The following is a 23,073-nucleotide window of genomic DNA, read 5'->3' on the forward strand; positions in this document are numbered from 1 at the left end:
AGACGACCAGTGAGGAGGTCGCTGCAGAAATCCGGGAAAGAGTGAGTGTTGCTTGAGAGTAAGGGCGGACATAGAGGATGCAGGGTGTGTTTTGGAGGCAGAGACCATGTGATTTAGAGATGGATTGAGTGTGGAGAACTATGGAAAGAAGGAGCCAAAGGTGGTCTTAGGTTTTGTCTTGAGCTGATGTGTGAATGACAGTCCTTGGTTGAAATAGAGGAGCCTAGGGTAAAGAGCTGGTTCTGTGTTGAGCGTATTAAATTCAAGATGCCTGCATTCTGGGCCCAAAGATGATGCTGACTTTTTTTCCTTGGACACCCCCATTACCTCTTTAGACTTGGTTATTATTCAGTTGGTATGCAAAACAAAAAACAAAAAAATCACACTAAATTCTTTGGTGGTATGCTTCTGCACCTCCTTTTTGATGCTGCCCACCAACCATATTTGTTGAAGACTTTGGTACGTGGCTTGTCCACCCCAGTTCCTGGCATAATCATGGGCAACTTCAGGGTCTCTGTGAGCAAATCACACATATTACTGCCTTCAAAGTTCTCTGACCTGTGGCAGGCCAACAGTGACAGCATAATACAGTGGTTGTGAATCTCATTCTCTTATTTCCTAACTGCGTAACTTTGAAAATACTGCTTACCCTTTTGTGTCTCATTTTCCTCAATTGTAAATTGGGGATAATGGTATCTGTGCACTTGGGATTTTGTGAAGATTGAATAAGAAAATAATGTAAATTATTTTCTGTTACTAATTATAAATGCCTGGCATATAGTAAGCATTCTATAAATGTTATCTATTAAGATTATTGGTATTTAATTACATATCCACTTAATAATATACACTATTATTCTTTTAGTTAATCAACCCCTTCAAAAGCTATATCTTGAGCCTCGCCTCCTCAAGTTAAACCTTCTAATTTTAAGTGCCAAAAAAAGGGGGCATTGGCCACAATTTCCTAATATGTTCAGTATACTTGCTTAAAGAAATAATCAAACAGAGCTCATCAGTGCTTCAATTCCAGTGGGTCTTTTTTACAAGTGTACATGAGATTTACCCAGGGGGCTTTTTCAAAATGTCTGGGCCTTCTGGGAGTTTGAATAGGATGGGTAAGGGTGGAGATGGGGAGTAGTGCCAAATACCTCTATTATATCGTCCTCCCTCCGTTTTCTTTTAGTAAATAACCCCTTGCTTGGTTCCTTTCCTCACCAGTCTCCCCTCCATTAATTAGAACGTGAAGCTCCTTTCTCATGGCCACCCTTAATTATGTTCTCATTCTGTTTTTTTCTTGCCCCGTTTGCTCTGCTACACTCTAACTCTGGATGAACCCAATCCAATCTGCCTCCACGTTGGGTACTGAAAGCCCCGGTTTTGAGTTACGTGAGATCCTTAGGTGTGCTCTTTTGCTCTTTCAGTCTTTACTATTCATATTAGAATACCTGACTTTATGTTACACAGTAGGTATATGACTCTTTTCGTTAATATGATTTCAAAAGTGAGTTCAGCTTTCATATAATCCGGTTGCCCAGAACCTCTGTGATTCTAACGCTTGTCTTATTTATTTTCACAATCTGTTTTTAGTGGCATTAATGATATTATTGTTTCATAAATAAAAAAACTGAGGCAGAGGATGGTAAAATAGATTGTGACATCAGCTTGTAAGCATAAACGTTTTTGAACTTGGAAAGATAGCTGTTCTGGTCATATATTAAGCAACTTCTCTCCACATTATTCTGTCTTGGGTTCAGTATAATGGCTTGAGCATCACTGTTTTAAGAGAATTTGTGATGAATTATTCTTTTTAAAATTTTCTTTTTGAGATGTAAAATGTCCTGAAATTCTAGTCTATAACTTTTGGGTGAGGTTTATTGGTGTGTGTGTGTAATTGGTGATAATTTTATGCTTTCGTTTTTAACAAGAATTTTAAAAATTCTGTTACAACCAGAAGACTTCTCTTCCAGTCTTTATTCAGGTTTCCTTTATTCCCTTGGGAAATAGTGGACCTGATCCAATTTTTTTTTGAGAATTCATTTCATAGAACAGTATATTAAAATATTTTTTTCTTTTCCTTTCTTTTATTAAGTGGGAGGTGGGACGGCATAGAGACAGTCTCCCACATGAGACCCCACCGGGATCCACTAAGCAAGCCCTCTATGGGGTGATGCTCTGCCCATCTGGGGCATTGCTCCATTGCTTGGCAACCGAGCTATTTTAGTGCCTGAGGTGAGGCCATGGAGCCATCCTCAGTGCCTGGGGCCAGCTTGCTCTAACTATTTGAACCATGGCTGTGGGAAAAGAGAGAGAGAAAAGAGGAGGGGTGGGGGAGGCGTAGAGAAGCAGATGGTTGCTGCTTCTGTGTGCCCTGACCAGATTGAACCTGGGCCTTCCACATGCCAGGCTGATGCTTTACTGCTGAGCCATTCAGTCAGGGCATATTTTATTTTTCTAATAAAGTTCCATGTATATAATTGTGAGTATGCAAACACCAAGTTTATTCTTATATTATTATTTATTATTTTCCACATATGAACAACTGTATGTTCAGCCCACCTGAAAATTTTCTTAACATAAAATTTTAAGATCTTGAAAATGAATGGATGCCTTGCTAAAATAAATGAATTTTAATAGAAAGAATAAATTAGCAGACTCTTCTCAAAGGAGCTCCTATGAAGAGCTAGCTCCCACTATATTGTGAGGAGCTCAACTATATTGTGGTGAAGGGAGGCTGGGGGAAGTGAAGCAGGTGGGCTCCTTGTGTCCTCATCCCTATTTCATCCAGGACGATTAGCTGCAGGTGGCTTGACTTCTTTCCTTGTGGTAGTGAGTGAGATGATATTTGGATAAATATTTTGAACTTCGTGGATTAGTCTGCGGGCCGCACAAAATTGTTTGGCGGGCCACAAGTTTGAGACCCCTGCCTTAGAGTGTACACATAGATTTTGGTGCAATGACTTCATCTGGAGATTTTTAATAAATGTAACATATTTTCTTTTTTTAAATGAAAATACTTTATACATTTTTATAATATTTGCATATTTTATTATAATTCAAAATCTGAAGGGCTTTGGAAATCACTTTGTAATGGTGATCAATATTAATAGTTTGGGCCCTGGCCGGTTGGCTCAGCGGTAGAGCGTCGGCCTGGCGTGCGGGGGACCCAGGTTCGATTCCCGGCCAGGGCACATAGGAGAAGCGCCCATTTGCTTCTCCACCCCCACCCCCCCTCCTTCCTCTCTGTCTCTGTCTTCCCCTCCTGCAGCCAAGGCTCCATTGGAGCAAAGATGGCCCGGGCGCTGGGGATGGTTCCTTGGCCTCTGCCCCAGGTGCTGGAGTGGCTCTGGTTGTGGCAGAGCGATGCCCTGGAGGGGCAGAGCATCTCCCCCTGGTGGGCAGAGCATCGCCCCTGGTGGGCGTGCCAGGTGGATCCCGGTCGGACGCATGCGGGAGTCTGTCTGACTGTCTCTCCCCGTTTCCAGCTTCAGAAAAATACAAAATATATATATATATATATATATATATATATATATATATATATATATATATATAAATAGTTTGGAATTTATGCCCCCGGACTTTTCTCAATGTATTAAATAACAAATTTTCTTCCTTCTTTAGAACTATGTTATCGTGCTATGTATTCTGTTTTATGATTTGCTCTGTTTACTTGACAACAAGTTAGGTTAGGGTACAGAGGTACCCTCCATTCTTTTAATGGGTTTCTACTCTTGTATTATATCTTAATTTTCTTATTCAGTCTCCTGTTGGTGAACATTTAAGTTGAAATAATCATCTTTTATGCATATATATTTGCCTCTTTGGACAGATGTTTCTGTAAGATAAATTTTAAGAAGTGGAACTTCTAGCTCAAAAGGCATGACCATTTTATATTTTAACAGATGTTTTGGGGATCTGCAAAATGTTATACCAATGTCCTGATTTTTATAGGAAATAAAGTTCTAAACTTGTAGAAATTTTGTGTCATTATTAATGTATACCAGTTTTTCTAACATAAGATTCTTAGTAATGTAAAAGTCTTTATAGTGACAGCTTGTTTATTCTTACAGTGATGGAATGGGGCGATGATATTAAAACAATTTCAAAAGATGAAGCAGTCATGTTGGTGAATCATCAGGCAACAGGGGACGTGTGTACTCTGATGATGTGCCTCCAGGACAAAGGACTGGTAAGCCATCTGATGGCAGGGGCGGCAGCAGGAAGGGGCGGGTGACACAGAAGCAATTCAGTATCTTGTTATGGTTCAGAACATAGACTTTTTTTTTTTTTTCTGACAGAGACAGAGAGAGAGAGAGAGAGACAGATAGGGACAGATAGGAAGGGAGAGTGATGAAAAGCATCAATTCTGCATTGCAGCTCTTTAGTCTCCTTAATTGTTCATTGATTGCTTTCTCATATATGCCTTGACCCCGGGGGCTATAGTAGAGCAAGTTACCCCTTGCTCAAGCCAGCGACCTTGGACTCAAGCCAGCAACCTTGGGCTTCAAGCTAGTGACCTTTGGGCTCAAGCCAGCAACCATGGGGTCATGTCTATGATCCCATGTTCAAGCCAGCAACCCTGCGCTCAAGCTGGTGAGCATATACTCAAGCTGGATGAGCCTGCACTCAAGCTGGCGACCTGAGGGTTTCAAACCTGGGTCCTCTGCATCCCAGTCTAATGCTCTATCCATTGCACCACCGTCTGGTCAGGCTGAAACATAGACTTTAATATGTATACTTTTCCTGAAAATTTAGCAAACTTAAAAGAAGAAAATATATACTTCTAAGTCACTCCAGGAGAGTAATTTAGAGACTTAAAAAAATAATAATAACATGGATAGTGTGAATTATAGCTCCATAAAGCTGTCTAAAAAACTGAGATGAAAGCAAAATGAATATGGTTAAATGGGGGGGGCTGTCTTAAGGTGAAGTGGCAGATTACCAGTGCGAGAAAAACAGACACACAAAGCAGTGTTACTTAAGACAGAAGAGTAAAGTTGGTCAGTGAACTTGGTGGTCTTGGGGATCTTCAGCCAAAGGAAAAGAAGATAAATATTATTTTGGATTTCATTTACAAAGCATATTGAAAGGAAAAATATCAGGCTCCTTTTATATTTAGTATTACTAAGGCTCTGTTTGAACTGTTGATTTACATTGCTTATGTTGATAACTAAAATATATGTATATACTGGGTGGGTTTAAAATAAATTCTCTGTGGCATTAAAGAAATTATCACCTTAGAAGTTAAAGAGGTTCTATTCCTAGAAAATATAGAAAACATATAAAATTAGTTGAGCAAATATTTGGTCTAATAGGAAATAACCAATTTAGTAGATGTTTACTAAGTGCTTTATATTCATGGTCAGTGACTGTAAATATAAAACACCATCCTATGAGATACTTTCCTGCTTTTAAAGCAGCTAACAGGCCAGTGATAAGTGGAGGGAGAGTATAGCAAACAATACATTTGCAAAGTGATAAGTATTCGGTGTCCTGAGCTCACGATGTACATGATGGATATGGAAAACTTTGTGGAGAGAAGAACACATAAACTTGACCTTGAAGAAGTAGAATTTAGTAAGGCAGAATAGTGAAAAACAAGGGCCTTCTTCTTTAGTGAGATAGTCTTGGCCAAAATACCACGGCAAAAATAAACCTGGTGAGCTTGGGTCCTAGAGATTTTGATTCAGTAGGTCAGGGGTCAGAAAATGAGGTGAGTCAAGGAAAATATGTTTGATTATTGTAGAATTTGTTTTTCTTGCTTATCTGAAAAGCAGAGGCTTAATCTTGCTGGAATGTGGAATAAATTTAATCCTTGCTTCTATTCAGAATCTTGAATTGTTAAAATACAGTGTGTCCGTAAAGTCATGGTGCACTTTTGACCGGTCACAGGAAAGCAACAAAAGATGATAGAAATGTGAAATCTGCACCAAATAAAAGGAAAACTCTCCCAGTTTCATATATATTAGTGCAGTTCGATGTGGGCTCACGCACAGATTTTTTAGGGCTCCTTAGGTAGCTACCCCGTATAGCCTCTACAGACTCGTCACTGACTGATGGCCTACCAGAATGGGGTTTCTCCACCAAACTGCCGGTTTCCTTCAACTGCTTATCCCACCAAGTAATGTTATTCCTATGTGGTGGCGCTTCATTATAAACGCGCCAATATTCACGTTGCACTTTGGTCACGGATTCGAATTTAGCGAGCCACAGAACACACTGAACTTTCCTCTGAACCGTACACATCTCGACTGGCATGGCTGTGGGCTGCTCCGCTGTTTACACGGTGTTACATCATCATCTGCACATGCGCACATGCTGCCACATCATCCTACAGAAACTGGGAGGGTTTTCCTTTTATTTGGTGCAGATTTCACATTTCTATCGTCTTTTGTTGCTTTCCTGTGACCGGTCAAAAGTGCACCATGACTTTACGGACACATTGTACTATCACTGTATAGATATATTTGTACTTCTAGTAATATTTATTGCCTGTCCCCTAAAACCATGATGTTAAAATTTTGTAAAAACTAGTTTATTTGGCTTTGTATAAAAAAAAATGCCTAATTAACATTTTTATTTTTACTGATATGGTAATTACATTATAATGATTATTCAGTGTCTTTAATTAGTTTTGAATCTCAAAAAATGATTAAAATGGTCAATATAGACATGCCTAACATTATTAATTATTACTCTAACTCCAGTTTGGCATAGATAATAACTATTAACCAGAATATAGTTAATCTGAAATTCACCAGTCATGTGGACAAAAGAAAGTTTTGTTTGTTTGCTTTTATAAAAAGATTTCAGTTAGTTTGTCTTAGGTTCATTTTTCTGCTCAGGGTGATTTTGTTTTTGTTTTCAGATTAGTTATACTAAACATCTTTTAGGATCTAATATTACCAAACAGTTTGATATCTTGAAGAATTTTTTAAATCTTCTTTCAAGAAGGAGTAATTGAGAAATACAAAGCTGGAAATATTATAATCTTTACCTCTTGCCTAATAAGTTAGGGCAGTATTAACTTATGTTTACAAGTTCACTTGATTTACTGCATGATTCATGGTACATTCAAAGAAAGTACTCATCAACACTTAAAAGTTGGCTATAGTCATGTTTCTTCCATTTAACTTTAATTATTTTCTGTTTTTAAATATGTTAGGTTGTTGCTCAAATGATGTGGTTGATGGATCATATTTTTAAGTACACAAACTTTGGAATAGTTTCTCTAATACACGGAGACTTCTTTATAAGACAGGTAAGTAATGAGCATATTTTTTCCCATATTGATGGCCTGATCATTATATAGAGAGGCTTAACAAAACCAGTTATAATAGGTGAATTCAGGGAGCCCTTCTTCTGATTCTTTGTTCCCTAAACAATTTATTTCAGTCTGAACCTGAGTATGCATGAGCATTAAAATGCTGATAATGTACCTAATCTTTATTCTCCTTTTCCCTTCCAAACAGTACAGTGTTCAGTAAACATTTATCAAGCACCTGCCACATTCTCAGCTCTTCGACTTCATAACTCTGTGAATTGGACGAGTTATTACTCTCAATGCTTCCTCATTTTTCAGATGAGAATCGTAGGTGCCCCCCCTCAAAGGGTTCTTGTGAGGACTGAATGAAGTAGGACCTGAGAAGCACTCAGAACAGTGTTTGCTCCCCCATTATCATTTTTATCAGGGTTACCATTGTCATCACTTTTATTATCATTGTTATTTTTATTTACAAGTGTCACTGTTATATGAGGTATGTAAATTAGCAGTAGGGAGAGTATTAAATACATAAGAAGAAATATTTTGAGAATTTATAGGAGGAAAAGTATGTACATCTGATTTCTGTGACTCCAGAAAGACTTTAGAGGAGAAGATGATATTTGGCATAAATACAGAGTGAGTATGGGTTTGACAGAAGAAGGTGGACTGGGAATGGGCCCCAAGCATTAGGAATAATTTAGTGTGCAGGAAAAAGAATCAAAGCCTCTTGTCAAGTCAGCACTACATTATAGAGTTCTCCTGACAGGCTGCTAGCATCACACACTTTATTTTCTCAGAATTGGACACTGAAATACAACATGCAAGCATTTTGTGTATGGTAATGACACACGGAGCTGTTATTGATGTATTTGGCAACTTAAACCTGGATTGTGCAGTAACTTACACATAATAAGAACTTAATGAATCACTAGTGATTCTAACCAAGCCTCATCTTAGAATCACAAATTCAGAAATAAACTCGAAGTGTGTAGAAAAATTCTAAGCTCTATGAAAATAGGTGTCACAAAACACATATTCTTCACTACAGACAGTTCTATATACAGAACACATTTTTGTTTTTCACACACTGTGCCGTTATCTAGTTTCTTCTGGAAACATCCATAGTTCTTTGGATGAACCAGATTTATGTTCTGGAACCTCAGGAAGAAGTAGAAGTGGGGATTGGCCACAAGGTTGAGACAAAATAGATAGTAATCAGAACAAAAAGAAGTTAGTCTAATATCTCAGACTGTCCCAGGATTTGAAACTTAACAGTTTAAGGGGATCCATAGAAAAAACTAGCTGAACCCTTTGGATCATGGGGGTCTAAGGAATTTGTTGAATTGATAGTGTAGTATAGTATAACAAGTGACCCCAATATGATTCTCAGTTATCAAGAAGAAGCTAAATTATACTACATTGCCAGTGTACTTTGAAGGGATAAAGGTAAAAAATAAGACCCTGGTCAGTTTGCTCAGTGGATCGAATGTCAGTTTGGCGTATGGACATCCTGAGTTTGATTTCCGGTCAGAGCACACAGGAAAAGCCACCATCTGCTTCTCCCTCCTCCCTCTCCCCTTATCTCCCTTTTCTCCTACAGCCAGTGGCTCGACTTGTTTGAGCATCAGCCGCAGGTGCTGAGGATGGCTTGGGTGATTAGAATATTGGCCCCAGACTGGGATTGAGATGTATGCGGGAGTCTATTTCCCTTCCTCTCACTTAAAAATAAAAAGTAGAAAATAATGCAAACCATTTTCCTTTTTATTACAATGTAAGTCTATCATACTTAAAGACTATTTCAAATGTCAGAGAGATTTGCAAATTCTTTTCTAAAAACATTTTCCCCCTGATAGTAACAGAAATCTATAACATGGAAGGAGTTGAGAGAAAAAGTATCAATGGTAAAGAAAATCTCTGGGGACTTTGCTACTAGACAATTTTGACAAGTTATTTCCAAGAATATTAAAAATATTTTACATGTAGACTCGGAAACTTACATACATAAAGCTAAGTCATAATTCAGTTCAGTAAATTAGTTACGAAAACGTCTTCCTTGCTTTGCATTTGGAATAAGGTAAAGACTAAAAGCACACAGATTATTCTAGGGAGCTTCTGTGATTGCGTTGGCTGGAAAATTATTAGTGAATTGATGATACTGGAAGGAAGAACCTTTGTAAGATTTAGTTGTGGGTTTGGGGCCTTTTTCAAATTTTTCTGGATTCTTCTTCTCAGTCTCCAAGTCATCCTCTTTCCTCTCCTTCCCTCACAACTAAGATCCAGTGCATCAGCGGGTCCTGCTAGCTTGACTTTCACATTTTCTCCTGAATGTATCTACTTCTCATAGACCGGAGACAAATCTCATCAAACTCCTTTGTCTGGACAAGCTGCAGTAGTCTAGTCTCTTCATTTATGTCCTGTAGTTTTTTTTTGTCACTGGAGCCAGCAGATTTTTTTAAAATATAAACAAGATCACGACACTTTCTTATTCAAAACTATGCAGTGACTTTCTACCCCAAACCACTTACTTACCAAGTGCAGGGCCCTTCCTATCTGTTTCCTGCCTCTGCAGCTTCCTCCCCTGCGCTTTCTACCCCATTCATCGCACTTCAGTGCTGGCCTGGGTTCAGGTCTTTGAATCTGCCGCAGTTTGTTCCCAGCTCAGGGCTTCTGTCCTTCTTGTTCTTACGACCTGGAATACTCCGCCTCACATCTTCACAGGGCTTGTTCCCTCGTATTATCAGCTCTTTGCTCAAATTTCACCTCCTCAGAGCTGCTTTCCCTCTTGACCCTCTCTGTCCTCTTACTCTTTGTCCTAACTCTTATCACCAGTTGAGTAAGCTCCTTATTTACAGTTTTCCCCACTTGAGTAAGCTCCGTGAGGCTCTCTTACTTCTGTTTCTAGTGTGTAGGACAGTGCCTGGGAAGTGGGAGGCGTGCAGTAAACAGTCACTGAATTGATGAATGAATGACCTCTCATGGGCAATTAGAGCAATTTTTTTTTTCTGTAGAAAGAAGGGTCTATTTGTACAAGTACTAATAACTGCTTTTTACCACTATGGTCAAGATGGGTAAAAAGCGGGGGGAAATCACCCTTCTAGTCTATGATTAGATTTTACTTTAGAAGCTGTTACTACTATTTAATTCTATAGCAGTTTGAGTTCAAATGTACCTTTACTTATTATATGTGTGTCTACCTTCTAGGGAAAATCTCATCGTGACCAACAGCTTCTTCTTCTCAAGAAGCATCTAGAGAATAATTACAGGAGCAGAGATCGAAAGTGGATTGTTTTATTTCCAGAAGGGGGCTTCCTTAGGAAGAGGCGAGAAACAAGTCAGGCATTTGCCAAGAAAAATAACTTGCCGTTTCTTACACATGTCACTCTGCCAAGGATTGGAGCAACAAAAATTATTTTGAGTACACTTGTGGCAAGACAGGAAAATGGAAGTCTGGCAGGAGGAGATGCTAAAGATTTGGGTATGATGGTTTTTAGCATTTTTCTTCTTTTGTTAGAATTAAAAGATTTTCTGGAGTCCCAGAAGATATAACATTGTTGTTCTTTTCTATCTTTATAATTTTTTTTCAAATAGAATTAATGCTCAGGGAGAAGATGAAATACAATTTTAAATGTTTCTATTTCTGAAATTAGTTCACGCTTACAATAATTTATTCAAATAATGCAGAAATGCTTGAAGTCAAAGGTGTCTTTCCCCTACCCGACCTATTCTTATACCTGGTGATTCCCACTGCTGCAATACATGTTCCTATAAATAGATTTACATATTGTGGAAATGTTTCTGGGGTGTAGATTACTGGCAGTGGAACAGCATGGCTAAAAGCATAGGGAGAGCACTGCCAGGTAGCTCTGTTGGTAAGAGCATTATCTCAACACACAAAGGTTTTGGGTTCGATCCCCGGTCAGGGGATGTACAGGAACAGATTGATGTTTCTCTCTCTAAATCTCTAAGAGAAAAAAAAAAAAAGAAAGACATAGGGAGAGAAATGACTAATTTGTGAAACTAATCATAGATATGCAAATGAATAGTAATGAAATAATTTTATCAAATTTAGAAAACTTTAATGTTTGTCTTTAATACAGAGAATGAATTTAATACAGTTTGGCAGTATTTAAGAGCTTTAAAATGTTGATAAATGACTCAGTTATCCACTGCAAAAAATACTTAACAAGAGGAAATAATCTGAAATACTGGCAAAGAAATTTATCACAGCATTATTTATAATAACAAAAAAAAAAAAAAAAAAGGAAATGGCCAGAAGGGAGGCAGGATAGGTAATTATAAAATATACATACAACAGAATACAATAGCCATTACAAATGATGTTTATGGAGAATTGTTATTGGCTTGTAAAAATACTTATGCTTTCTAATGCTAATAGAGTGGGAGGAACATACAACTCTGGTGAAAATAATCTGAGCTCAAAGATGTAAACAATAGCCTAACCAGATGGCACAGTGGATAGAGTGTCTGACTGGGACGTGGAGGACCCAGGTTTGAAACCCTGAGGTCGCTGGTTTGAACACAAGCTCATCCAGCTTGAGCACGGACTCACCAGCTTGAGCACAGGGTTGCTGGCTTGAGTGTGGGATCATCATAGACATGACCCCATGGCTGCTGGCTTAAGCCCAAAGGTTGATAGATTGAAGCCCAAGATTGCTGGCTTGAGCCCAAGGTCCCAAGGTCACTGGCTTGAGCAGGGGTAACTTGCTCTGCTGTAGCCCCCTAGTCAAGGCACATACAAGAAAGCAATCAATGAACAACTAAGGTGCCGCAACGAAGAATTGATGCTTTTCATCTCTTTACCTTCCTGTCTGTCCCTCTCTCTGACTCTCTGTCTCTGTCAATAAATAAATAAATATAAATAATAAAGCAGTAGAAAATGAGTGAAAGATACCAAAATGTTAGCCACGATCGTTTCTATGTGTTGTATTATGAATGATTATTTTTAATTTCTTAATGTTTTTCTGTATTTTTTTTAAAAGTAATGAGTATGTATTACTTTTATGTTCAGGAAATAAACCATATTCAAAGGTGCAACTGCATATTTTGGAACTAGCTTGGTGAATTGTAAAGATTTGCACACAACATTTGTATGAACAGCATGAAGTCTGTTATGAGCAAGTTTAAGACACATGATAGGTGATAGAAGTGGAAAGAAACTCACTAGACCTGTTTCCTTAGTAGCATATTGCTATTTTTAACTATATTTTTTAGACAAAATTAAAATAGAAATGATAGGCCCTCAGAAACATGTATTTTTAAATGACAATAAGGACCAGACATAGGAAAATGTCTATGAGATTACACTGAATTTTCCTTTTATTTGTTTTTTCTTTTGAAGTAGCTGCTTCACATTCAGCTCTCACTCAGTCTTTCATTTTCTATTAAAAAGACAAATTGAAAAAGTCTTTTAATAGAAAAGGAAAGTTCAGAATAGCTTTGTTGCTAGAGAGACAGTGTGGTAATGTCAGCCAAACCATGCTTGAAGCAAAGGACTTCCAAATAGGATTTGTTGCGCTAATTAAGACTGCTGTTTTTAAGTAGTTGTACCCAGTCAATCTCCTGGGATGTTCTAGATCTCAAATGCAGGGACAGTTGTCATACTGATTACACAATGGTGTAGAAAAGTGTTTGTTTCCTTGGGAACAAGATAATTTCTGCTTATAACCAAAGCAAAGTAGTTATTATTTATCTTCATGAAAAATTCTATTCTGAATTTTGTATCCCATCTATGGAAAAATCATAAGAAATTCTAGAAAGTTGTATACCTGAAAATTAGTTTTACTTGTAGTTTACCATTTTTTTTCCTCTGTGTTTTGGTATTATGTATTTTACTTACTGTTTCTATTCATTATTTAGTTTTTTTTATGTATCTGTTTTAATATGTAATCCATACACATTATCAAAATTGTGTTTGATTAACTTGAAATGATTAGGTTTTTCTTTGCTTATTGTATGATTTAATACTAATTAAACAAGTCTCGTGTTTTTCCCCCTGTGGTTTTATTATAAAAATTTTCAAAAATACATAAAAGTTGGAAAAATTTTACAGTTAATATCCGTGAGTTGACCAACCAGATTCTGTAATTAGCATTTTACTGTAATTTGCTTTATCATACCTCTCTCCAGCTGTCTGTCCATTAGTCTATCTTGTGTGTGTTTTTTTCACATCTCAAAGTAAGTTGCAGACATCAGTATACTGTACCCCTCAACATTCAGCCTGTACATAGCAGGTAGCTCATCAAATTGTATTTTATTACATAACTTTGTTCCTTTAGTAATATGTTATTTAAAAATATTTTTTAAATATTTTTTTGCTTATTTATTTTATGGGTATTTCCCCCCCCCTTCAAGATGTTGTCTGAAATTTTTTAAATATTTAGGGCCAGTTTGTAATTATTTGACATAAAAAAGTAAAATATCTTTGATTCCTAGTGCACTTTTGGACGTATGTTTGGAAATAAATTTTATTTTTTAAGGATTTCAAATACCTCAGATAAAGGATAAACCATTACATGTTAAAGTCTGGCTCTCAGCACTCTTTGTGAAGATTCTCCTTTCGATTCTTGTTTAACTTTGTACTCCATGCTGACAATAAAAAGCACTTCCCCAGTCCCTCTCACAGCAGTAGTTACTTATTGAACCGACCAAGGGCAGACAGGTGTATTGGTTTGTTTGTATGTAACTCTTGCTACAATGGGAAGAGGTTTGGGTTTAGCTTTAAACAATAGCAGCACTTGACAATCATGTGTGTTAATAAAATGTTTACTTTTATTGCCATATTCCAATATTTATTAATGTCTTTTGGGTGTCACAAACCTTGGTGTTCATATTTTAGTATTGTGTTATAGCTAATGAATGTTTTTGTTTGGTTTTGAGGTCTGTTTTTCATTTTTGTGATGTGATACTTTAACTTTTGACATTTTCATAGGCCAGTTTTATGGGTGATAAAATATAAATTAGATCAGTGGTTTTCAATCTTTTTACCTTTGGTGACAGGTGAAAATAGGAGAATTATTTCAGGGACCGCTAATGCAAAAAGCACTCTGAGCATAAGTGAATTTGACTAAGGTCATTGGATCTATAATCTCCATACATCAGGGTGGTTAACTCTTTCACAGACTGGCACAAAATTTCTGGCAGAATGGTCCATGGACTGGCAGTTGAAAAACACTGAATTAAACCTTGATAGTGCATAATTGTATTGAATATCTGAATGGTACATGTCCAATAAATAATAGTGCTGTTATTTGTTAATTTGTTTGAAATTCCTCTATTTTACAATGTAATAGGAAATGCTTAATTTCATCCTGAGTGTATCATATAGAACAGTAATACCAAAGTTACTTCTGTTTTCTTACAGCAAAAGGTACATCAACATGTTTTATACTCCTCAAATAACCTATACTTTTATTTGTTGTAAATAATATAAAAAGTGATCCAATTTTAAGTTGTTTTTTTCTTTGTTCTCAGACAGCAAATCAAAAGGCCTCCAGTGGATCATAGATACAACAATAGCTTATCCCAAAGCTGAACCCATAGATATTCAAACCTGGATCCTTGGATACAGGAAACCAGCAGTTACACATGTACATTACAGGTAAGAATTCTGTATTAATACTCAACATATATCCAACATAAAGTACTATCCTAGGACTGTGTGAATGTTTCAATATTAAATGTTTAATCGATAATGAAAATGGTTAGCTTGAAATTACTATGTTAAATTTTTAATATGAAAATATCATTGGAAGTAGTTATTTTCATTGAGGGTAAGTCTCTAAAAATGACATTCTAGCCTGACCAGGCAGTGGCGCAGTGGATAGAGTGTTGGACTGGGACACAGAGGACCCAGGTTCCAAACCCCAAGCTCACCAGCTTGAGCGCGGGTTCACCAGCTTAAGTGCAGGGTTGCTGGCTCGAGCCTGGGATCATAGACATGACCCCATGGTCGCTGGCTTGAACCCAAAGGTTGCTGCTTGAAGCCTAAGGTTGCTGACTTGATCAAGGGGTCACTCACTCTGCTGTAGACACCTAGTCAAGGCACATATGAGAAAGCAATCAGTGGACAACTAAGGTGCCACAACAAAGAATTGGTGCTTTTCATCTTTCTCCCTTCCTGTCTATCTGTCCCTATCTGTTCTTCTCTTTGACTCTGTCTCTGTAAAAAAAAAAAAAAGACATTCTAGAAGCTCTATGATTACTTGATTGCCTGAAATGCTTCTGTAAACATAATTAAAATACCAACATCAAAGATGAATATATACTCATTTGTGTTAAGTAGATTTGTATTAATAGAAGTAGAATTTGGTTTTAAATCATTAAATCATGTAAGATTTTCTGAATGATTAAATGGATAACTTAGCTATGACTTACATTTTAAAATATTTAATATTTTAATACTATAACATTTGCATAAACAACAGCAAAATATTTAATGAATACTCTGTGGTAGCTTTTTAAGATTTTATATATGTAGATTTCTTTTTTAAAAGTTTCATTTAAATATATGTAGGTGTTTTTATATCAAAGTATGATACTGATAAGTTCTAGATAGATTTGATCACTTTATAAGCCATTTATCTTTCTTCTGTTTTCCTGGTCAAAGATCTCAACCCATGGTAATTAAGTTACAAAATGAGCAGTTAGTTCCAACGAAGGTCAAAACGGCCACAAAACCCTTCCATTCAAGAGGAAAACTATTCAAAATGTATACCGTTTAGAGTAGGTAGGTAGCATATGTGTAAATCATCAGAGTTTTACAAATATAAGTACACAGTTGGAATTTTTTGGAACTTAAATTTTAAAACTTAAAGTTTTAAGTATTGCGGTTTGGGTTTTTGATGTGTGAGGGATGACTATAAAATTCTTATTGATTCTCTTGTGTGACTTACATTGCTGAATAATGAAGTTCATGTATAAAGTAAGAAAACTTTTTTTTTCTTTTACTTAAAATATTTTTTTATTTTTCAATTACAGTTGACATACAATATTATATTTTAGGTGTATACATCAGTGATTAGACATTATATAACTAAGTGAGCATCCTGATAACTCTCATACACGTCTGACACCATACATAGTTATTACAATATTATTGGCTGTATTCCCTATGCTGTACTTTACATCCTGTGAATATTCTGTAACAACCAATTTGTACCAATTCCTTCACCTACCAGCCAGCCTCCCTCCCATCTGGTAACTGTCAGAATCTTCTCTGTATCTATGAGTATGTTTCTGTTCTGCTTCTTCATTGATGTTGTTTTTTTAGATTCAATTATTGATAGATGGGTATTTATTGCCGTTTTATTGTTCATGTTTTTTATCTTTTTTTGTATATTTATTGTAACACTGGTTTGGTGGTGATGAACTCCTTTAACTTTTTCTTGTCTGGGAAGTTCTTTTTTCTTCTTCATCTTTTTTCAAGTGGGATGGGGGGAGATAGACAAACTCGCATGAACCTCAACCAGGATCCACCCGACAACCCCCATCTGGGGCTGATGCTCTGCCCATCTGGGGCCAGGCGCGCAACTGAGCTGTTTTTAGCGCCTGAGGCAGAGGTTCCATGGAGCCTTCCTCAGCGTCTGGGCCTATGTGCTCAAACCAATCGATCCATGGCTGCAGGAGGGAAGGGGAGAGAGAGAGAGAGAGAGAGAGAGAGAGAGAGAGAAAGAGAGAGAGAAAGAAGAGGGAGGAATAGAGAAGAAGATGGTCACTTCTGTGTGCCCTAACTGGGAATCAAACCCAGGACATCCACATGCTGGGCCGCTGCTCAACCACTGAGCCAACTGGCCAAGAAAGGGCCATATTTCTTTAATAATTTTTGTTGATGACATACTGAAATAATATTTTAGATTTGGGAGTGGTGAAAGGATTAAATTTCTTTAATGTTATTAGAGAAATAACAGAAGGCCAAGAAATATAAGATAACCAAGAGAGCCAGTGTATGCTTTAGTCTGGGTCCCAAGGTCTGAGAGGGGCTGGGAAAGAATAGGCAATGGTATAAGCCTTTGTCTGAGTCTGAAAGCGCAGGAGCCAGGAACGCTATGTCCTGGGGCGTAGTTGTATGTCTTAGCTTAAACAGAGAGAGTGGGTTCACCCGTCTTCCACCTTTCTGTTTTATTCAGGCCCTCAATGGATCAGAGGATGCCCACCTGCATTGAGGAGGGCGATCTTCTTAGTCTAGTCATTCAAATGCTAATCTTCCAGAGATACCTCACAGATACACCCAGAAATAATGTTTTACCAGCTATTTGGGCATCCTTTATCCCAGTCAAGCTGACCCATAAAGTTAACCATCACAATAGTCTATATAGAAACTCTGAGAAACTGAATTCACCATCTATTTATAGAGTGCAGCAGTCTTGACATAAAACCATTACAAAACAATCAGTGATATTCCTTTGTCCTGGCAATAAATCGAAAATTTAATTTGAAAAAGATGCTATTCTCAGAAGCAAGAAGATTGTAAAGTACTTACCAATAAAACATAACAAAAAAATGTATGACTTTTATGAACAAAAATAAAAAATTAAGGATAAAAGACCTTACAAATAAGTGGAAAGAGCCTGACCAGACGGTGGTGCAGTGGATAGAGCGTCGGACTGGGATGCAGAGGACCCAGGTTCGAGACCCCAAGGTCGCCAGCTTGAGCGTGGGCTCAACTGGTTTAAGCAAAAATCCCACCAGCTTGAACCCAAGGTCGCTGGCTCCAGCAAGGGGTTATTCAGTCCGCTGAAGGCCTGCGGTCAAGGCACATATGAGAAAGCAATCAATGAACAACTAAGGTGTTGTAACGCGCAATGAAAAACTAATGATTGATGCTTCTCATCTCTCTCCGTTCCTGTCTGTCTGTTCCTGTCTATCCCTCTCTCTGACTCACTCTCTGTCTCTGTAAAAAAACAAACAAACAAAAAATAAGTGGAAAGAGATACTATGTTTGTTCATATAGAGGAAGACTCAAAATTATAAAGATGTCAGTTTTCCAAAATTAATCTTTAAATTTAACATAATTCCAGTTACATTATATCCAGGAGAATTTAGAATCAGAATCTGGGAGGGTTTTTCTGGAAACTTGACAAATTGGTTTTAAAATTCATTCGACAGACTAATGATAAATGAATAGCTAAGATAGTTTTGAAGATGAATGAAACAGAAATTTTTTCTACCGGAACCAAGGCTTCATGTAATTAGAACATTGTGGTATGGGGGCAGGGCCAGATCAGTGAAAGGTTAGAAAATCCAGATTTATTTGAGAATTTATGTATGATTGTGTAGGCATCACACATCAGTGGAAAAAGAATGAACTATTCAATAAATGAAATGGTTTGGGACCATTGAGTCTACATTTGAGGGAACATATAATTGAAATTTCGCCCCCTACCATATCGCAAAATAAATTCCAGATAGATTTTTATCTCAACATCAGTAATGAGACTCAAGTATTGAAATAAAACAAGAAACTTTTAATGTTCTCACAATAGGGTAGACCTTCCTTACAAGACACAAAAAAACCTAAGTCAAATCATGAAAGAAAAATACAAATAGGACTGTATCAAAATTAAAAACTGGAGTCTGCAAAAGACACTATAAACAAAGGTGTTTGAAATGCACATAGCAAGGATTCACATTGAGTATATAAATAAAGTTTCTACAGATCAGTAATTATTGATATCAAGTATTGGTGAGGTTGTAGAGAAAATGAGGCACAAACTGGTGAAGCCAATTTGAAGACCAGTTCGGCAATATCTTAAGCCCTTCCTCTATTACATAACAATTCTACCTGGTGCTACCTAGAAAAGACAAGATTAATACAGCACTTAAAAAAAAAAGAGTACAAAATTGGAAACAAATTAAATATCCATCAGTAGAGGAATGGCTAACTAAAATGTACATTCTTCATACTAAACATGTTACATACTAAACAGAATTTTGTATCTGACTGCTTGACATCTTCAGTGGGGTATCCAATAGTCATCTCTAAAATGAAACTGGGTTTCCTAAAGATACACACTCCACATAGCTTTCCCTGTCTAATTATTGAATAGCCACCTCCATCCTTCCAGCTATTCAGAGAAAGAATCTTGGAGTTATCCTTGACTCCTCTCTCTCACATCGCACTCAGTTGGGAAGACCTTTTTGTTCTCTATTCAGATACGTACCCTGGATCTGACTACTTCTTTTCAACTTGATCCTGCAGCCATCACCTCAACCCAGTCCTAGATTACTATATAACCCCTAAATTTGGTCACCCTGTTTTTTACCTTTGTCCCTCTTAGAGGCTGTTTCCAAAGTGGTCTTTTTAAAATCTAGGTCAGGTTGCCTGACCTGTGGTGGCGCAGTGGATAAAGCGTCGACCTGGAATGCTGAGGTTGCCAGTTTGACGCCCTGGGCTTGCCTGGTCAAGGCACATATGGGAGTCGATGCTTCCTGCTCTTCCTCCTTCTCTGTCTCTCTCTGTCTGTCTTTCTCTCCTCTCTAAAATGAGTAGAAAAGTAAATAAAAATAAAATAAAATCTAAGTCAGGTCAATCCTGGGTTCATACCCATCTAAAAAGCCATCTTAACAGTGGTGTCTGAGGCCTTGCTTGACCTTCTTCTTCCCTCTGACCTCATCTACTACTTCTCAATCACTCCCCTTTGGCTAGACTGGCTTTCTTGCTGTCCGTGAATGTGCCAGTTGCATTCCTACCTCTGGTCTTTTTGTACTGGCTTTTTTCCTCCTCCTCAAAGGTTCTTCCCATTGAAAACTGCAATGTAGGACAGATTCAGTATGATTTTCTAATATTTATTATCGTTGGTAGTTATAAAGGTGATATTCAAAGCCTACCCCAGCCTGACCGGTGGTGGCGCAGTGGTTATAGCATCAACCTGGGATGCTGAGGTCCCTGGTTTGAAACCCCAAGGTTACCTGCTTGAGCGAGGGGTCCCTGGCTCTGCTTGAGCGCTGCCCCCACCATCAAGGCACATAGGAGAAGCAATCAACAACTATAGTGAAGCAACTGTGAGTTGATGCTTCTCTTTCTGTCTCCCTCCCTCCCTTCCCTTATTTTTTAATTTTTTTGGTGAGATTGAGAGGGACAGGCAGGAAGTGAGAGAGATGAGAAGCATCAATTCTTTGTTGTGGTACTTTAGTTGTTCACTGATTGCTTTCTCATGTGTGCCTTGACTGTGGGGCTCCAGCAGAGCAAGTGACCCCTTGCTCAAGCAGCAACCTTGGGCTCAAGCCAGCAACTTTGAACTTCAAGCCAGTGATCTTTGGGCTCAAGTCAATAACCATGGGGTTATATCTGTGACCCTGTGCTCAAGCTGGTGAGCCTGCGCTCAAGCCGGCGACCTCAGGGTTTTTAACCTTGGGTCCTCAGCATCCTATGCCAATGCTCTATCCATTGTGCCACTGCCTGACCAGGCAATGCTTCTCATTCATTCTCCTCTCTCTTTCTCTCCCTTCTTGTCTCTCTCTCTCTCTCTCTCTCTCTCAAAAAAAAAAAAAAAAAAAAAAGCCTACTACCTAATGGAGGTTATGTCATATCTTAGGTACCAGAATTAAGTTCTGAAAAACACAATAAATGAAAGATCATATTAACTTCTCTGAAATAAGGAGGCAACTTAAAATAAAAATATAGCATTAGTTATTTAATTGGATATTTGGCTTGCAGCACCTCAAACAAACCAGCGTCCAAAAAGTACTTGCTCCCCCTTTCCTTCCCCTTCCTGAAGGGCCAAACAGTGACTGCTGTATAGTTAGTATTCAACTATCAACAGGGAAGGCTTCTGGGAAGGGATCCTAGTTTTCACTGTGTAATTTGGTTTTTTAATGATGTGAATGTATTTTTCAATTTAAAAAATTAATTGGAAATAACAATTATCCAGAATTTAGAATTTTGGTTTAATAATCATTTGGATCATTACAACAAAAGCACTTTTATCATATAGTTATAAGAATTTAATAGGTTCACATTTAAAATGCATATCCCTTAGTAGACACTAAATAGACTTTATCCCTTGAAATAAAGGATATTGAAATACTCAAATTATATAGTCTAAGATTTTCATATTCTAGTGTTTCATCTATAATTTGTTTTTAAACTTATTTTTATTGAAGTATACATACAATATTTTATGTTTCAGGTACACGACATAGTGCTTCGACATTTATATGCCTTACAATGTGATCACCCCAATAAGTAACCACCTGTTACCATACAGAGTTACTGCAGTATTATGGACTATTTTTCCTGTGCTGTACTTTATATTCCAATGACTTATTTTGTAACTGGGAGTTATACCTCTTATTCCCCTCCATCATTTTCATCCATCCCCTGGCCCCCCTCCCCTCTGGCACCTGTCAGTTTGTTCTCTGTATCAATGACTCTGTTTCTGTTTTGTTTGTTTTATTTTTTTATAGATTCCATTATAGGTGAAAGCATATGATATTTTTCCATTTAGCATACTTTCTAGGTCCATACTGTTTTATCTATAATTTAAAAGTGAGCTTTAGGCTCTGGCTGGGTGTCTCAGTGGATAGCACGTCCTCCCGGAGTGCCAAGGTAATAGGTTCGATCCCTGGTCATGGCACACACGAGAAGCAACCAGTCAGTGCACAACTGGATGAAACAACTAAGTAGAACAATGAGCTGATGCTTTTTTCTCTGTCCTCTCCCTTCCTCTCTCTTCTTCTTTCCCTGTCTCTCTCTCTCTCCCCCTTCCTCTCTTTCTCTTAAATCAATGGAAAAATTTTTTTAAGATAAACTTTAACAGGCTTAAATTTCTAGAATAATACTTGTTTTGGTGTAAAAGTTATAATAAAATAAAATGAAAAAATTCATTCAGTGAATATAATAAAAATCAGTTATTCAAGAGAATGGAGAACAATTTTCAGGTCACCTTTTCCCAGTAACTGTGAGTAAAGTTGTTCACAGCTAAGTGGCACATAATTATGGTATAAACTTAATGGTACATGTTTAGGGGTTTACCACTCTCATCTCCAGCCCCAAAATTACTTATCTGGGGGTGAGCTCCTAAGATTGCCTCTTGAACTAAAAGTAGCTTTCTTTTTTCCCGCTAGCATAAGAAAACAGTATCCTATCTAGTTTTTCTTATGCTAGGGCTTTTCTCTGTCATTGCTTATAATTATTGCTCATTTCACCCCTACCCCTGGTGTCTAATAATTGGCTTCCTCCTGTCTGCTTTTCTTACTATCTTTTGTTTTCTATTCCTTTTCCTCTGTGTTCTACCTTTTTTTCTGGAAAAGACTGGACATTGTAGTCATTTGTCACTGTTCAAAGCTTCCAGTTAGAAAATGCAAAGTTACACATTCAATTTAGTCTTTAGGATTTTAGTTCTGCTTAGCTGCTTTTCTGCCCACAAGTTTATTTTTTATTTTCTGTACCATCAGGGTTTCCCCCCCCCCCTTTCCTTTAATAAAATAAAACATTTTAGTTTGGTACTATTCGGTGTGCTGGAGGCATTAAATAAGTGGTCTTAACTGAGGTTGATGCTTTTGTGGATTGAATTCTGTATTTTTGTCATGAAGTTGAAGATTTGAAAGAGGTGAATCATTATTTCAAATAAGATAAACTTTCCTCTATTTCAAGCATATGCTTAATTCTCAAATGTTTATCAGAAGTTAAACATGAAAGAAATTTTTCACTGATAACACAGTGAAGAACCAAGACTATATAGCATATAAACCTAATTTACTAAGTTATTTTCAATATGTGGCCCTGGATAGAAGATGATTTGGAGAACTAGAATAAGCTTTGGAACTGAAGAGTTCTCTTCTCGCCTCTG

At 37.4% G+C, this 23,073-nt stretch overlaps 1 protein-coding gene across 3 annotated transcripts in view; it reads left to right on the top strand.

The window, feature by feature from the left end:
• LPGAT1 (lysophosphatidylglycerol acyltransferase 1) overlaps positions 1 to 23,073 on the top strand; it is a 113,924-nt gene that overhangs the window by 70,586 nt on the left and 20,265 nt on the right. For all 3 annotated transcript variants that reach the window (XM_066361800.1, XM_066361799.1, XM_066361801.1), the window contains 4 exons: positions 4,071 to 4,189; positions 7,166 to 7,261; positions 10,466 to 10,739; positions 14,756 to 14,882. In XM_066361800.1, coding sequence (XP_066217897.1) covers positions 4,071 to 4,189; positions 7,166 to 7,261; positions 10,466 to 10,739; positions 14,756 to 14,882 — 616 coding nt within the window. The remainder of the gene's footprint in view (positions 1 to 4,070; positions 4,190 to 7,165; positions 7,262 to 10,465; positions 10,740 to 14,755; positions 14,883 to 23,073) is intronic.

The sequence above is a fragment of the Saccopteryx leptura genome, chromosome 2 (assembly GCF_036850995.1).
Source record: "Saccopteryx leptura isolate mSacLep1 chromosome 2, mSacLep1_pri_phased_curated, whole genome shotgun sequence".
NCBI classification, from domain to species: Eukaryota; Metazoa; Chordata; class Mammalia; order Chiroptera; family Emballonuridae; genus Saccopteryx; species Saccopteryx leptura.